Source organism: Oncorhynchus mykiss, chromosome 11 (assembly GCF_057628025.1).
Source record: "Oncorhynchus mykiss isolate SJ-2025 chromosome 11, ASM5762802v1, whole genome shotgun sequence".
NCBI lineage: Eukaryota > Metazoa > Chordata > Actinopteri > Salmoniformes > Salmonidae > Oncorhynchus > Oncorhynchus mykiss.
The window spans coordinates 77,844,584-77,862,500 of NC_143032.1; the positions used below are offsets into that span (position 1 = coordinate 77,844,584).

The 17,917-nt window shown below is 43.6% G+C and overlaps 1 protein-coding gene across 28 annotated transcripts in view; it reads right to left on the reverse strand.

Moving 5' to 3' along the window:
- The window catches only part of LOC110536395 (calcium/calmodulin-dependent protein kinase type II subunit beta), a 158,298-nt gene that overhangs the window by 102,108 nt on the left and 38,273 nt on the right, over nt 1-17,917 (reverse strand). For 16 of the 28 annotated variants that reach the window (XR_016484703.1, XM_090191162.1, XM_036936363.2 and 13 more), the window contains exon 6: nt 7,170-7,242. The exons of the other annotated variants lie outside the window; for them this stretch is intronic. Coding sequence is in view for 14 of the 16 variants with exons in the window: in XM_090191162.1 (XP_090047288.1) it covers nt 7,170-7,242 (73 nt within the window). In the remaining 2 variants the exon portion in view is untranslated. The remainder of the gene's footprint in view (nt 1-7,169; nt 7,243-17,917) is intronic. 28 annotated transcript variants of the gene reach the window in all.

Consider the following 17,917-nt stretch of genomic DNA (forward strand, 5'->3'; position numbering starts at 1 on the left):
TGATGGGGACTGGACTGGTGTAGTTATGATGAGGTCTGGACTGGTGTAGTTATGATGAGGTCTGGACTGGTGTAGTTCAAATCAAATCAAATCAAATCAAATTTTATTTGTCACATACACATGGTTAGCAGATGTTAATGCGAGTGTAGCGAAATGCTTGTGCTTCTAGTTCCGACAATGCAGTAATAACAAGTAATCTAACTAACAATTCCAAAACTACTGTCTTGTACACAGTGTAAGGGGATAAAGAATATGTACATAAGGATATATGAATGAGTGATGGTACAGAGCAGCATAGGCAAGATACAGTAGATGGTATCGGGTACAGTATGTACAAATGAGATGAGTATGTAAACAAAGTGGCATAGTATAGTATAAAGTGGCTAGTGATACATGTATTACATAAGGATACCGTCGATGATATAGAGTACAGTATATACGTATGCATATGAGATGAATAATGTAGGGTAAGTAACATTTATATAAGGTAGCATTGTTTAAAGTGGCTAGTGATATATTTACATCATTTCCCATCAATTCCCATTATTAAAGTGGCTGGAGTTGAGTCAGTGTCAGTGTGTTGGCAGCAGCCACTCAGTGTTAGTGGTGGCTGTTTAACAGTCTGATGGCCTTGAGATAGAAGCTGTTTTTCAGTCTCTCGGTCCCAGCTTTGATGCACCTGTACTGACCTCGCCTTCTGGATGATAGCGGGGTGAACAGGCAGTGGCTCGGGTGGTTGATGTCCTTGATGATCTTTATGGCCTTCCTGTGACATCGGGTGGTGTAGGTGTCCTGGAGGGCAGGTAGTTTGCCCCCGGTGATGCGTTGTGCAGACCTCACTACCCTCTGGAGAGCCTTACGGTTGAGGGCGGTGCAGTTGCCATACCAGGCGGTGATACAGCCCGCCAGGATGCTCTCGATTGTGCATCTGTAGAAGTTTGTGAGTGCTTTTGGTGACAAGCCGAATTTCTTCAGCCTCCTGAGGTTGAAGAGGCGCTGCTGCGCCTTCTTCACGATGCTGTCTGTGTGAGTGGACCAATTCAGTTTGTCTGTGATGTGTATGCCGAGGAACTTAAAACTTGCTACCCTCTCCACTACTGTTCCATCGATGTGGATAGGGGGGTGTTCCCTCTGCTGTTTCCTGAAGTCCACAATCATCTCCTTAGTTTTGTTGACGTTGAGTGTGAGGTTGTTTTCCTGACACCACACTCCGAGGGCCCTCACCTCCTCCCTGTAGGCCGTCTCATCGTTGTTGGTAATCAAGCCTACCACTGTTGTGTCGTCCGCAAACTTGATGATTGAGTTGGAGGCGTGCGTGGCCACGCAGTCGTGGGTGAACAGGGAGTACAGGAGAGGGCTCAGAACGCAACCTTGTGGGGCCCCAGTGTTGAGGATCAGCGGGGAGGAGATGTTGTTGCCTACCCTCACCACCTGGGGGCGGCCCGTCAGGAAGTCCAGTACCCAGTTGCACAGGGCGGGGTCGAGACCCAGGGTCTCGAGCTTGATGACGAGCTTGGAGGGTACTATGGTGTTGAATGCCGAGCTGTAGTCGATGAACAGCATTCTCACATAGGTATTCCTCTTGTCCAGATGGGTTAGGGCAGTGTGCAGTGTGGTTGAGATTGCATCGTCTGTGGACCTATTTGGGCGGTAAGCAAATTGGAGTGGGTCTAGGGTGTCAGGTAGGGTGGAGGTGATATGGTCCTTGACTAGTCTCTCAAAGCACTTCATGATGACGGATGTGAGTGCTACGGGGCGGTAGTCATTTAGCTCAGTTACCTTAGCTTTCTTGGGAACAGGAACAATGGTGGCCCTCTTGAAGCATGTGGGAACAGCAGACTGGTATAGGGATTGATTGAATATGTCCGTAAACACACCGGCCAGCTGGTCTGCGCATGCTCTGAGGGCGCGGCTGGGGATGCCATCTGGGCCTGCAGCCTTGCGAGGGTTAACACGGGTTATGATGGGGTCTGGACTGGTGTAGTTATGATGAGGTCTGGACTGGTGTAGTTATGATGAGGTCTGGACTGGTGTAATTATGATGAGGTCTGGACTGGTGTAGTTATGATGAGGTCTGGACTGGTGTAATTATGATGAGGTCTGGACCGGTGTAGTTATGATGAGGTCTGGACTGGTGTAGTTATGATGGGGTCTGGACTGGTTTAGGTATGATGAGGTCTGGACTGGTGTAGTTATGATGAGGTCTGGACTGGTGTAATTATGATGAGGTCTGGACTGGTGTAGTTATGATGAGGTCTGGACTGGTGTAGTTATGATGAGGTCTGGACTGGTGTAGTTATGATGAGGTCTGGACTGGTGTAGTTATGAGGTCTGGACTGGTTTAGGTATGATGAGTAGGTAGGGCGGCAGGTAGCCTAACAGTTAAGCACGTTGGGCCAGTTACCGAAACGTTGCTGGTTCGACTCCCGAGCCGACTAGGTGAAAAATAAGTTGATATGCCCTTGAGCAATCAAATGGATTTATAAAGCCTTTTTTTTTACATCAGCTGATGTCACAAAGTGCTGTACAGAAACCCAGCCTAAAACCCCAAACAGCAAGCAAGATACTTAACCTTAATTGCTCCTGTAAGTCGCTCTGGATAAGAGCATCTGCTAAATGTACAAATAAATTAAGTCTGGAGTGGGTGTAATTATGATGAGGTCTGGACTGGTGTAGTTATGAGGAGGTCTGGACTGGTGTAATTATGATGAGGTCTGGACTGGTGTAGTTATGATGAGGTCTGGACTGGTGTAGTTATGATGAGGTCTGGACTGGTGTAGTTATGATGAGGTCTGGACTGGTGTAATTATGATGAGGTCTGGACTGGTGAAGTTATGATGAGGTCTGGACTGGTGTAATTATGATGAGGTCTGGACTGATGTAGTTATGATGAGGTCTGGACTGGTGTAGTTATGATGAGGTCTGGACTGGTGTAATTATGATGAGGTCTGGACTGGTGTAATTATGATGAGGTCTGGACTATGCACAGATTGGCATCTATCTTTATGGGGAGGAGATAGATATACAGCATAGGTAGAGGCCATGGATACACACGCATGTTGGGTTAGCTGGGGGTGTGTGAAGAGGATTGTCTGTTGTTATTACTACCATGGTCCAGGCCTGTGTGTTTTTCAGGACAGGGGATGATAAAAAGGATAAATAAGTGGTTCTCCGTCTGTCTGCAAATGGCAAAATATATACAGTGGGGAGAACAAGTATTTGACACACTGCCGATTTTGCAGGTTTTCTTACTTACAAAGCATGTAGAGGTCTGTAATTTTTTATCATAGGTACACTTCAACTGTGAGAGACGGAATCTAAAACAAAAATCCAGAAAATCACATTGTATGATTTTTAAGTAAATCATTTGCATTTTCATTTAAAAATTACAGACCTCTACATGGTTTGTAAGCAGGAAAACCTGCAAAATCGGCAGTGTATCAAATACTTGTTCTCCCCACTGTATATATATGAGATATATATATATATATATATATATATATATATATATATATATATATATATATATATATATATTTTACTAGGTAATAAGTTAATAATAATAAGTTTAGCAGGTAATAATAGAGAGGTGTACGAGGTAAACTAATTTTAATATACTGAATGCAACATATTGATCTCACACTGACATTTGCAGAAGCAGTAAATCATTATTTGTGTCCAAAATATACAGTTCATAGAATATTGACTTGTCAGTCCATGAAATACACATTCACATGTTAGTCATTTATCAGAAGCTCTTATCCAGAGAGACTTACAGGAGCAATTAGGGTTAAGTGCCTTGCTCAAGGGCACGTCGACAGATTTTTCACAATGTTGGCATCACACATGTGGAGAGTGTGCAAAGCTGTCATCAAGGCAAAGGGTGGCTACTTTGAAGGATCTCAAATATAAAATATATTTTGATTTGTTTATCACTTTATTGGTGACTACATAATTCCATATGTGTTATTTCATAGTTTTGATGTCTTCACTATTATTCTACAATGTAGAAAATACTACAAATAAAGAAAAATGGAATGGAATGAGTAGGTGTGTCCAAACTTTTGACTGGTACTGTAAAAATTCAGACCCTTTCCTATGAGACAAGAAATTGAGCTCAGGTGCATCCTGTTTCCATTGATCATACTTGAGATGTTTCTACAACTTGATTAGGAGTCCACCTGTGATAAATGTAATTGATTGTACATGATTTGGAAAGGCACACACCTGTCTATATAAGGTCCCACAGTTGACAGTGCATGTCAGAGCAAAAACCCAAGCCATGAGGTCGGAGGAATTGTCCATAGAGCTCCGAGACAGGATTGTGTTGAGGCACAGATCTGGGGAAGGGTACCAACAAATATGGTAGAGTGGCCAGACGGAAGCCACTCCTCAGTAAAAGGCACATGACATCCTGCTTGTTGTTTGCCAAAAGGCACCTAAAGGACTCTCGGACCATGAGAAACAAGATTCTCTGATCTGAGGAAACCAAGATTGAATTCTTTAGTCTAAATGCCAAACGTCACATCTGGAAGAAACCTGGCACCATCCATACAGTGAAGCATAGTGGTGGCAGCATCATGCTGTGGGGATGTTTTTCTGCGGCAGGGATTGCAGGAAAGATGAACGAAACAAAGTACAGAAAGATCCTTGATGAAAACCTGCTCCAGAACACTCAGGACCTCAGACTGGGGCGAAGGTTCACATCCTAACAGGACAACGAACATAAGCTCACAATGTAGGAGTGGCTTCAGGACAAGTCTCTGAATGTCCTTGAGTGAAACAGCCAGAGCCCGGACTTAAACCTGATCGAATATCTCTGGAGAAACCTGAAAATAGCTGTGCAGCGACACTCCCCATCCAATCTGACAGAACTTGAGAGGATCTGAAAAGAAGAATGGGAGAAACTCCTCAAATAGAGGTGTGCCAAGCGTGTAGAGTCATGCCCAAGGAGACTCGAGGCCATAATTGCTGCCAAAGGTCCTTCAACAAAAGTACTGAATAAAAAGTTGAAATGTGGCGGAATGGTGCCGGAATGGATGTTGCCGTTTTACAGGCCCTTAACCAACCAATTGTTCTATTTTATGTGTTTTTTCACATTGTTTGTAACTTATTTTGTATATAACGTTGATGCTACAGTCTCTTGTGACTGAAAATAGCTTCTTATCAGAACAGCAATTATTCACCTCGAACTGGATGAAGATTTTTTCTTTAATGAGTCTGATAGGAAGGATATAATGTTGCTCTCAGACAAGGCCCAAATCCCCGTCAATCGCATGAAGAAAATAAGGAAATACAGGGGGCTGAGATCAGAGTGCCTTGTGAGAATTTGTTGGCGAGTAGATAACCCGCCTCTACCATCCGCTATATTGGCCAACGTGCAATCTCTGAAGACTAAACTGGATGAGCACCGTTCGAGACTATCCTACCAACGGGACATTATAAACTGTAATATCTTATTGTTTCACCAAGTTGTGGCTGAAGGATGACACGGATAATCTACATTTGGCTGTTTTTTCAGTGCATCGGCAGGACAGAACAGCTACATCCGGTAAGACGAGGCGTGGGAGTCTATTTGTCAATAACAGCTGGTGCGCAATGTTTAATATTAATGTAGTCTTGAGGTATTGCTCGCCTGAGGTAGAGTACCTCATGATAAGCTGTAGACAACACTATCTACCAAGAGTTAATCTATATTTTTCATGGCCGTCTATTTACCACCACAAACCGACGCTGGCACTAAGACCGCATTCAATGAGCTGTATAAGGCCATAAGCAAACAAGAAAATGCTCATCCAGAGGCGGCGCTCCTAGTGGCTGGGGACTTTAATGCAGGCAAATTTAAGTCCGTTTTACCTCATTTCAACATGCATGTTACATGTGCAACCAGAGGAAAAAAAACTCTAGACCAACTCTAATCCACACACAGGGACGAGTACAAAGCTCTCCCTCGCCTTCCATTTGGCAAATGTGACCATAATTATATCTTCCTGATTCCTGCTTACAAGCAAAACCTAAAGCAGGAAGTAGCAGTGACTCTCAATCACACTCCACACTGCCCTTTCCCACCTGGACAAAAGGAACACCTATGTGAGAATGCTGTTCATTGACTACAACTCAGTGTTCAACACCATAGTGTTCAAATCTGTACAAAATACTGTAAAACTCATAATCTGTCAGTGTGGTTTAATTTGACACTATTCCTCAACAAGATGTGTTAGAAAAAGGTGATTTTTTTAAACTAGTTGTTACTCAAATCGCTAGTCGCTCATTAAAAACCATTTCTGAGTCTGGTATTGCAGGTTACTCGTTGCCAGTGTGAAATTGCCTGTCTAAACAGGGAAATAATTGTAAATAATAAGTAAATTCCCCTTGCTTTCTAAACACATGGCACACATCTTAGGTTGCGGTTGGTATCAGACCGTAATGGTTTATGTTAGAGAAAAGAATGCTATAGTATCTATCCTGTCAGCTATATACCCCCAGGCTTAGGTGATGTTGTTGTTGAGTGCTGTAGCGTAGCTGAATATGTGTCCTGAGATGCTTTCCAATGGGAGAAGGGGAGGAGTCAGGGGGAGGAGTCAGGGGGGGTTGAGAGGAGGAGGGGATTGAGGAAGCGATGGAGATCAGAGTGAACAAGGGAAACCTGGGCCTTGCTGGGATTTCAAACCGTGATGAGTTGGTCTGCATCTCAAATTGCACCCTATTCCCTATACAGGGCTCATAGGGTTGGGGTCAAAAATGGTGTACTACATACAGAATAGGGTGTCATTTGGGACACGCCTTGGACAGAGGAAAGGTCACTGCAGCCTGAGAAGCTGGGCATGTGCACCGGGATGACGGTTTGAGAGGACTGGAGCGGGGTCAAAGTTTTGGGGAGGGAGTGGGAGTCAAGGGGGGAAGTCAGTGAATCAGCGCAACAAGAAGAAATGAACCTCTGATAGAATAATAGTGTAGAACATTTAAACAAGCAGAAACTCCACAGAGCAACAGACAAACTGACGAACTGATCGACGGACACACGGATAGACAGACTGAGACAGAGGAGGGGGCATGCAGGCAGAGGTGCAGGGGTTGAGGAGGGTGGGGGGGCAGTCAGAGGTGCAGGGGTTGAGGGTGGGGGGGGGCAGGCAGAGAAAGGAGGGAAGTTGGTTTCTAGACATACTGACCTTCAGGTCCCTGTGCACTATGTCATGTTGGTGAATGTGATGAACACTGTCTAGAATCTGGGTGATACAATGACTGTGAAGACAAAACAGAGAGAAGGAGAGGAGAGGAGGGAGAGATGGAGGAAGGGCAAGGTGGAAGGAGAGAGGATAAGAAGGTGGAGGAGACAAGTGGACAGGTGAACATAATGATGTGAGATGGAAGTGAAAAAAGAATGCCCCAATTGATGGACAGAAAGGAGGAGAGAAGGAGGAGAAGAGTTGATAGAGATGTTTGAGTCAGAATGGTCCAGGAAAAGTGAGGAGGAGGGAGTGAGAGATGGGAGGAACAGGGAGATGGAGAGAGAAATGAAAGGAGGAGGGGAAGTGAATAAATGCAGTGAGGAGTGAGGAGACAAAACCGTTTCAAACATGATGAGACACAAGACTACCAACAACGGCACAGCCAGACAAACTCAGAACACAGAGAGAAAGGAAAGAGAGAGAGAGAGAGAGAGAGAGAGAGAATGAGAGAGAGGGAAAGAGAGAGAGAGAGAGAATGAGAGAGAGAATGAGAGAGAGAATGAGAGAGAGAGAGAGAGAGAGAGAGAGAGAGAGAGAATGAGAGAGAATGAGAGAGAGAGAGAATGAGCGAGAGAAAGAGAATGAGAGAGAGAGAGAATGAGCGAGAGAAAGAGAATGAGAGAGAGAGAGAATGAGAGAGAGAGAATGAGAGAGAGAGAGAGAGAGAAAGAGAGAATGAGAGAGAGAGAGAAAATGGAGAATGAGAAAGAGAGAGAGAGAGAGAAATTGAGAGAGAGAGAGAAAGAGAGAGAGACAGAGAGAGAGAGGAGAAGGATATATATACAGAGAGGGAAGATAGAGAAAGAAAAGAGAGAAGCTGAGAGGGTGAAGGAGAACGAGTGAGTGAAAGGGATGGGAAGAGATGGGAAGAGTGAGAGAGAAAGCAGGAGTGAGGAAGCGAGCGAGGCAAAGAGGAAAGAAAGGGATACAGAGCGGACAGCAGGGGATACAGAGAGAACAGCAGGGGATACAGAGAGGAAAGAAAGGGATACAGAGAAGACAGCAGGGGATACAGAGAGGAAAGAAAGGGATACAGAGAGGACAGCAGGGGATACAGAGAGGAAAGAAAGGGCTACAGAGAGGACAGCAGGGGATACAGAGAGGAAAGAAAGGGATACAGAGAGGACAGCAGGGGATACAGAGAGGAAAGAAAGGGCTACAGAGGGGACAGCAGGGGATACAGAGAGGAAAGAAAGGGATACAGAGAGGACAGCAGGGGATACAGAGAGGAAAGAAAGGGATACAGAGAGGACAGCAGGGGATACAGAGAGGAAAGAAAGGGATACAGAGAGGACAGCAGGGGATACAGAGAGGAAAGAAAGGGATACAGAGAGGAAAGAAAGGGATACAGAGAGGACAGCAGGGGATACAGAGAGGAAAGAAAGGGATACAGAGAGGACAGCAGGGGATACAGAGAGGACTTCCGGGGATACAGAGAGGAAAGAAAGGGATACAGAGAGGAAAGAAAGGGATACAGAGAGGACAGCAGGGGATACAGAGGGGAAAGAAAGGGATACAGAGAGGACAGCAGGGGATACAAAGAGGAAAGAAAGGAATACAGAGAGGACAGCAGGGGATACAGAGAGGACAGCAGGGGATACAGAGAGGACAGCAGGGGATACAGAGAGGAAAGAAAGGGATACAGAGAGGACAGCAGGGGATACAGAGAGGACTTCAGGGGATACAGAGAGGAAAGAAAGGAATACAGAGAGGACAGCAGGGGATACAGAGAGGAAAGAAAGGGATACAGAGAGGACAGCAGGGGATACAGAGAGGACAGCAGGGGATACAGAGAGGAAAGAAAGGGATACAGAGAGGACAGCAGGGGATACAGAGAGGACAGCAGGGGATACAGAGAGGAAAGAAAGGGATACAGAGAGGACAGCAGGGGATACAGAGAGGACAGCAGGGGATACAGAGAGGAAAGAAAGGGATACAGAGAGGAAAGAAAGGGATACAGAGAGGACAGCAGGGGATACAGAGAGGAAAGAAAGGGATACAGAGAGGACAGCAGGGGATACAGAGAGGAAATAAAGGGATACAGAGAGGACAGCAGGGGATACAGAGAGGACAGCGGGGGATACAGAGAGGAAAGAAAGGGATACAGAGAGGACAGCAGGGGATACAGAGAGGACAGCAGGGGATACAGAGAGGACAGCAGGGGATACAGAGAGGAAAGAAAGGGATACAGAGAGGACAGCAGGGGATACAGAGAGGAAAGAAAGGGATACAGAGAGGACAGCAGGGGATACAGAGAGGAAAGAAAGGGCTACAGAGAGGACAGCAGGGGATACAGAGAGGAAAGAAAGGGATACAGAGATGACAGCAGGGGATACAGAGAGGAAAGAAAGGGCTACAGAGAGGACAGCAGGGGATACAGAGAGGAAAGAAAGGGATACAGAGAGGATAGCAGGGGATACAGAGAGGACAGCAGGGGATACAGAGAGGACAGCAGGGGATACAGAGAGGAAAGAAAGGGATACAGAGATGACAGCAGGGGATACAGAGAGGAAAGAAAGGGCTACAGAGAGGACAGCAGGGGATACAGAGAGGAAAGAAAGGGATACAGAGAGGACAGCAGGGGATACAGAGAGGACAGCAGGGGATACAGAGAGGACAGCAGGGGATACAGAGAGGAAAGAAAGGGATACAGAGAGGACAGCAGGGGATACAGAGAGGAAAGAAAGGGATACAGAGAGGACAGCAGGGGATACAGAGAGGACAGCAGGGGATCGATGTGGAACTGTTATTTAAACTAACCAGTGGATGGAAAGAATAGCAGTGTGAGTGAAGTGAAGAGGTTAATGTGCCTTTCCACCCTGTGTGTGATGTGCAGTGAAGGAGTTCAATGTACTGGTCATACTGTGACTAACAGCAGGATATAACGTGACTAACGGCAGGATATAACGTGACTAACGGCAGGATATAACGTGACTAATAGCAGGATATACTGTGACTAACAGCAGGACATAACGTGACTAACGGCAGGATATACTGTGACTAACAGCAGTATATAACGTGACTAACGGCAGGATATACTGTGACTAACAGCAGGATATACGGTGACTAACAGCAGGATATACTGTGACTAACGGCAGGATATACTGTGACTAACGGCAGGATATACTGTGACTAACAGCAGGATATACTGTGACTAACAGCAGGAGGCTTTTCCACATGGCTGATAATATGGAAATCATTTATTTTGTGTTTAATAACAGAAAACATTTTACATCCTGTTCTACATATGTGTTTTGTCACGGCAACACCAGTACATGACGGCAGAAAAACATTTGAAACTATTAAAACAAATTATCTGAGTGTGTGACTAATTATGCCGACATAATTAAAGGCCCAATTATTGCTGGTCTCCTATGAAAAATGGGGCAGGGCTGACCTGGATGACTGACTGACTGACTGACTGACTGACTGACTGACTGACTGACACACACACACACACACAGAGAGAGAGAGAGACACGCACGCACACACACGAACACAGACACTCACATACCAGAAAAATTAAGAGACTTGTGTTGTCTCAGATACAGTACTGCACATTTACAGTACAGTACAGACACCTGCCTTCGTTTACAGTATTGTTTACAGTACAGACACTTGCCTTCATTTACAGTATTGTTTACAGTACAGACGCGTGCCTTCATTTACAATATAATTTATTGTACAGTAGAGACGCCTGCCTTTATTTACAGTATCAATTACAGTAAAGTACAGACACCTGCCTTGATGATTTACAGTATAATTTACAGTACAGTACAGACACCTGTCTTCATTTACAATATCATTTACAGTACAGTCACCTGCCTTCATGAATGGCAGTACAGACACCTGCCTTCATTTACAATATAATTTACAGTACAGTCACCTGCCTTGATGATTTATAGTACAGTACAGACACCTGCCTTCATTTACAGTACAATTTACAGTACAGTACAGACACCTGTCTGCATTTACAATATAATTTACAGTACAGTCACCTACCTTTATGAATTACAGTACAGTACAGACACCTGCCTTCATTTACAATATAATTTACAGTACAGACACCTGCTTTCATTTACAGTACAATTTACAATACAGACACCTGCCTTCATTTACAGTACCATTTACAGTACAGACACCAGCCTTCATTTGCAGTACCATTTACAGTACAGACAGACACCTGCCTTCATTTACAGTACCATTTACAGTACAAACACCTGCCTTCATTTACAGTACAATTTACAGTACAGTACAGACACCTGCCTTCATTTACAATATAATTTACAGTACAGACACCTGCCTTCATTTACAGTGCCATTTACAGTACAGACACTTGGCTTCATTTACAGTACCATTTACAGTACAGACACCTGCCTTCATTTACAGTACAATTTACAGTCCAGTACAGACACCTGCCTTAATTTACAGTACCATTTACAGTACAGACACCTGCCTTCATTTACAGTACAATTTACAGTACAGACACCTGCCTTCATTTACAGTACCGTTTACAATACAGACACCGCCTTCATTTACAGTACCATTTACAGTACAATTTACAGTCCAGTACAGACACCTGCCTTCATTTACAGTACCATTTACAGTACAGACACCTGCCTTCATTAACAGTACCATTTACAGTACAGACACCTGCCTTCATTTACAGTACCATTTACAATACAGACACCCGCCTTCATCTACAGTACCATTTACAATACAGACACCGCATTCATTTACAGTACCATTTATAGTACAATTTACAGTCCAGTACAGACACCTGCCTTCATTTGCAGTACCATTTACAATACAGACACCCGCCTTCATCTACAGTACCATTTACAATACAGACACCTGACTTAATTTACAATATAATTTACAGTACAGACACCTGACTTCATTTACAGTACAATTTACAGTCCAGTACAGACACCTGCCTTCATTTACAGTACCATTTACAGTACAGACACCTGCCTTCATTTACAGTACCATTTACAGTACAGACACCTGCCTTCATTTACAGTACCATTTACAATACAGACACCGCCTTCATTTACAGTACCATTTACAGTACAATTTACAGTCCAGTACAGACACCTGCCTTCATTTACAGTACCATTTACAGTACAGACACCTGCCTTCATCTACAGTACCATTTACAATACAGACACCGCATTCATTTACAGTACCATTTACAGCACAATTTACAGTCCAGTACAGACACCTGCCTTCATTTGCAGTACCATTTACAATACAGACACCCGCCTTCATCTACAGTACCATTTACAATACAGACACCTGACTTCATTTACAATATAATTTACAGTACAGACACCTGACTTCATTTACAGTACAATTTACAGTACAGTACAGACACCTGCCTTCATTTACAGTACCATTTACAGTACAGACACCTGCCTTCATTTACAGTACCATTTACAGTACAGACACCTTCCTTCATTTACAGTACAATTTACAGTCCAGTACAGACACCTGCCTTCATTTACAGTACCATTTACAGTACCGACACCTGCCTTCATTTACAGTACCATTTACAGTACAGACACCTGCCTTAATTTACAGTACCATTTACAATACTGACACCGCCTTAATTTACAGTACCATTTACAGTACAATTTACAGTCCAGTACAGACACCTGCCTTCATTTACAGTACCATTTACAGTACAGACACCTGCCTTCATTTACAGTACCATTTACAGTACAGACACCTGCCTTCATTAACAGTACCATTTACAGTACAGACACCTGCCTTCATTTACAGTACCATTTACAATACAGACACCCGCCTTCATCTACAGTACCATTTACAATACAGACACCGCATTCATTTACAGTACCATTTATAGTACAATTTACAGTCCAGTACAGACACCTGCCTTCATTTGCAGTACCATTTACAATACAGACACCCGCCTTCATCTACAGTACCATTTACAATACAGACACCTGACTTCATTTACAATATAATTTACAGTACAGACACCTGACTTCATTTACAGTACAATTTACAGTCCAGTACAGACACCTGCCTTCATTTACAGTACCATTTACAGTACAGACACCTGCCTTCATTTACAGTACCATTTACAGTACAGACACCTGCCTTCATTTACAGTACCATTTACAATACAGACACCGCCTTCATTTACAGTACCATTTACAGTACAATTTACAGTCCAGTACAGACACCTGCCTTCATTTACAGTACCATTTACAGTACAGACACCTGCCTTCATCTACAGTACCATTTACAATACAGACACCGCATTCATTTACAGTACCATTTACAGCACAATTTACAGTCCAGTACAGACACCTGCCTTCATTTGCAGTACCATTTACACTACAGACACCCGCCTTCATCTACAGTACCATTTACAATACAGACACCTGACTTCATTTACAATATAATTTACAGTACAGACACCTGACTTCATTTACAGTACAATTTACAGTACAGTACAGACACCTGCCTTCATTTACAGTACCATTTACAGTACAGACACCTGCCTTCATTTACAGTACCATTTACAGTACAGACACCTTCCTTCATTTACAGTACAATTTACAGTCCAGTACAGACACCTGCCTTCATTTACAGTACCATTTACAGTACCGACACCTGCCTTCATTTACAGTACCATTTACAGTACAGACACCTGCCTTAATTTACAGTACCATTTACAATACTGACACCGCCTTAATTTACAGTACCATTTACAGTACAATTTACAGTCCAGTACAGACACCTGCCTTCATTTACAGTACCATTTACAGTACAGACACCTGCCTTCATTTACAGTACCATTTACAGTACAGACACCTGCCTTCATTTACAGTACCATTTACAATACAAACACCCGCCTTCATCTACAGTACCATTTACAATACAGACGCCGCATTCATTTACAGTACCATTTACAGTACAATTTACAGTCCAGTACAGACACCTGCCTTCATTTTCAGTACCATTTACAATACAGACACCCGCCTTCATCTACAGTACCATTTACAATACAGACACCTGACTTCATTTACAATATAATTTACAGTACAGACACCTGACTTCATTTACAGTAAATGTACAGTCCAGTACAGACACCTGACTTCATTTACAATATAATTTACAGTACAGACACCTGACTTCATTTACAGTACAATTTACAGTCCAGTACAGACACCTGACTTCATTTACAATATAATTTACAGTACAGACACCTGACTTCATTTACAGTACAATTTACAGTCCAGTACAGACACCTGACTTCATTTACAATATAATTTACAGTACAGACACCTGACTTCATTTACAGTACAATTTACAGTCCAGTACAGACACCTGCCTTCATTTACAGTGCCATGCCCCGCCCCACCCAGCTATGCCCTTCCCTCCCCCGCCCTGCCCCGCCCCGCCCTGCCCCGCCCTGCCACACCCCACCCCATCCCGCCCTGCCCCGTTTTTTTCCCTCATCAAGCTATACCCCATAATGACAAAGCAAAATCTGGTTTTTAGAAATGTTTTCTAATGTATAAAAAATAAAACACTGAAATATTACATTTACATAAGTATTCAGACCCTTTAGTCAGTACAATGTCGAAACACCTTTGGCAACAATTACAACCACGAGTCTTCTTGGGTATGACGGTACAAGCTTAGCACACTTGTATTTGGGGAGTTTCTCCCATTCTTCTCTGCAGATCCTCTCAAGCTCTGTCAGGTTGGATGGGGAGTGTTGCTGCACAGCTATGTTCAGGTCTCTCCAGAGATGTTCGATCTGGTTCAGTCTGGGATCTGGCTCGGCCACTCAAGGACATTCAGAGACTTGTCCAGAGGCCCCTCCTGCATTGTCTTGGCTGTGTGCTTAGGGTCACTGTCCTGTTGGAAGGTGAACCTTCGCCCCAGTCTGTCCTGAGCACTCTGTAGCAGGATTTCATCAAGGATCTCTCTGTACCTTGCTTCGTTCATCTTTCCCTCGATCCTGACTAGTCTCCCAATCCCTGATGCTGAAAAACATTGCCACGCCATGCTCCACCGTAGGGATAGTGCCAGGTTTCCTCCAGACATGATGCTTGTCATTCAGGCCAAAGATTTTCAATCTTGGTTTCATCAGACCAGAGAATCTTGCTTCTCATGGTCTGAGAGTCTGTTAGGTTCCTTTTGTCAAACTCCAAGCGGGCTGTCATGTGCTTTTTACTGAGGAGTGGCTTCCGTCTGGCCACTCTACCATAATGGCCTGATTGGTAGAGATGGCTGTCCTTCTGGAAGGTTCTCCCATCTCCACAGAGGAACTCTGAAGCTCTGTCAGAGTGACCATCGGGTTCTTGGTCACCTCCCTGACCAAGGTCCTTCTCCCCCATTTGCTCAGTTTCGCCTGGCGGCCAGCTCTAGGCAGAGTCTTGGTGGTTCCAAACTCCTTCCATTTAAGAATGATGGAGGCCACTGTGTACTTGGTGACCTTCAATGCTGCAGACCTTTTTTGTTACCCTTCCCTAGATCTGTGCCTCGACACATTCCTGTCTTTGAGCTCTACGGCTCAATTCCTTCAACCTCATTGCTTGATTTTTTTCTCTGACATGCACAGTCAACTAGAGAGGTGTGTGCCTTTGCAAATCATGTCCAATCAATTGAATTTACCAAATGTAGATTCCAAACAAGTTGTAGTAACATCTCAAGGATGATCAATGGAAACAGGATGCACCTGAGCTCCATTTCGAGTCGCATAGAAAAGGGTCTGAATACTTACATAAATAAGGTATTTTTTATTTATTTGCAAAAATGCCATTATTGTATTGTGTGTAGATTGATGAGGAAATGTATTTATTTTTTATTATAAAAAAAATAAAAAAACAATTACCCCCTTTTTCTTCCCAATTTCGTGGTATCCAATTGGTAGTTACAGTCTTGTTTCATCGCTGCAACTCCCGTACGGACTCGGGAAAGGCAAAGGTCGAGAGCCGGGTGTCCCCCGAAACACAACCCAACCAAGCCACACTGCTTCTTGACACCATGCCCACCTAACCCGGAAGCCAGTCACACCAATGTGTCGGAAGAAACGGCGTACACCTGGCGACCGATTCTGGACTCGAACCCAGAACCTCTAGTGGCACAGCTAGACATTCTGTCGCAAAATTTTGCTGCTAACCTTGTGCGACAGAAAGCCTTTTCCTTTTGGACAGAAATTGCAAGAATATGGAGAGTTATGAAGTTATGAAAACTGAAAACTGTAACGTAACAAAGTGTAGAAAAACAACAAATGCTAAAAAGTTAACATTTGAAACAAAACCAAAGCATGGCTTGCTGTCATAACTTGTCCATAGACTGCTTACAGGGTGAGCAAACCAAAATGTAATTTTGTAACTTGGATGAACTTTAACGTTGAGTGTGGGGGGAAAAAATGTAAATCCCCTAATAGCAGGAACAGTACCATTTAGTGGTCAGAACCTGGTAATATCAGGGTGTAGGATGGGACATAAACATAACTTCAGTTACTAATTTCTCTGAACTGGGGGAAAAAAACATCACCAAATTCAGATTTATTTACATAGGATGAAGAAATAATACTCCAAGCTGCAGTTCCATACTACTTGTCAGACATAGAGAACTGATACTGTACACTCATTGGTAGGATTAGCGTGTGGTGTGGGGGTCCGTGGGAGGCTTTTGACCATTCTTTGGAATCCTAATGTCTAATTCATTGTTAGAATTTTTTGGGGTCCAGATCAGATGTTATGTACTATATTTATTGAATATTATTATTGAATATTATTGAATTTGGGTGTAATCAATTAGCTTTATTTCTCAGAGATCAATTCTTTTTTCAATAAAATAATTCTGCAGGAATGCTAATCTTATCTGTTTGGAAGTACAGAAACGATGTCAGAACAATCTGAGAGGGTGGGTGTCCTGGCTTGAGGAAATAACATGGACCCGAGAGTGAAGAAGAGAGCACAAGGAAGCAAGAGAGAGAGAAAGCTAGGGAAGGAGAAAAATATTGAGAAAGAAAGGGTACGGATGGAAGAAGCAAAGGAGAGTGGGACAGCAAAAGAAGAACAAGAAAGGGAGATGGAGGGAGAAAGTGAGACAGAAAGGAGAGAGAGAAAAAGGACAGAGGAGACAGCAAACATGGAACAGAGACAGACAAAGAGGACAGAAGAGACAGGAAACATGGAACAGAGACAGACATAGAGGATAGAAGAGACAGGAAACATGGAACAGAGAGAGACATAGAGGACAGAAGAGACAGGAAACATGGAACAGAGAGACATAGAGGACAGAAGAGACAGGAAACATGGAACAGAGAGAGACATAGAGGACAGAAGAGACAGGAAATATGGAACAGAGACAGACATAGAGGACAGAAGAGACAGGAAACATGGAACAGAGAGAGACATATAGGACAGAAGAGACAGGAAACATGGAACAGAGACAGACATAGAGAACAGAGGAGACAGGAAACATGGAACAGAGAGGAGAGGGGAAAACAGAAAGAGAAAAGGAGGAAAGCACAGAGAGAGAGAGAGAGAGAGAGAGAGAGAGAGAGAGAGAGAGAGGTTGACAGATAGAGAGATGTTTGTGTCAGCCAGGTAGACAGATAGAGAGATGTATGTGTCAGCCAGGTAGACAGATAGAGAGATGTATCTGTCAGCCAGGTAGACAGATAGAGA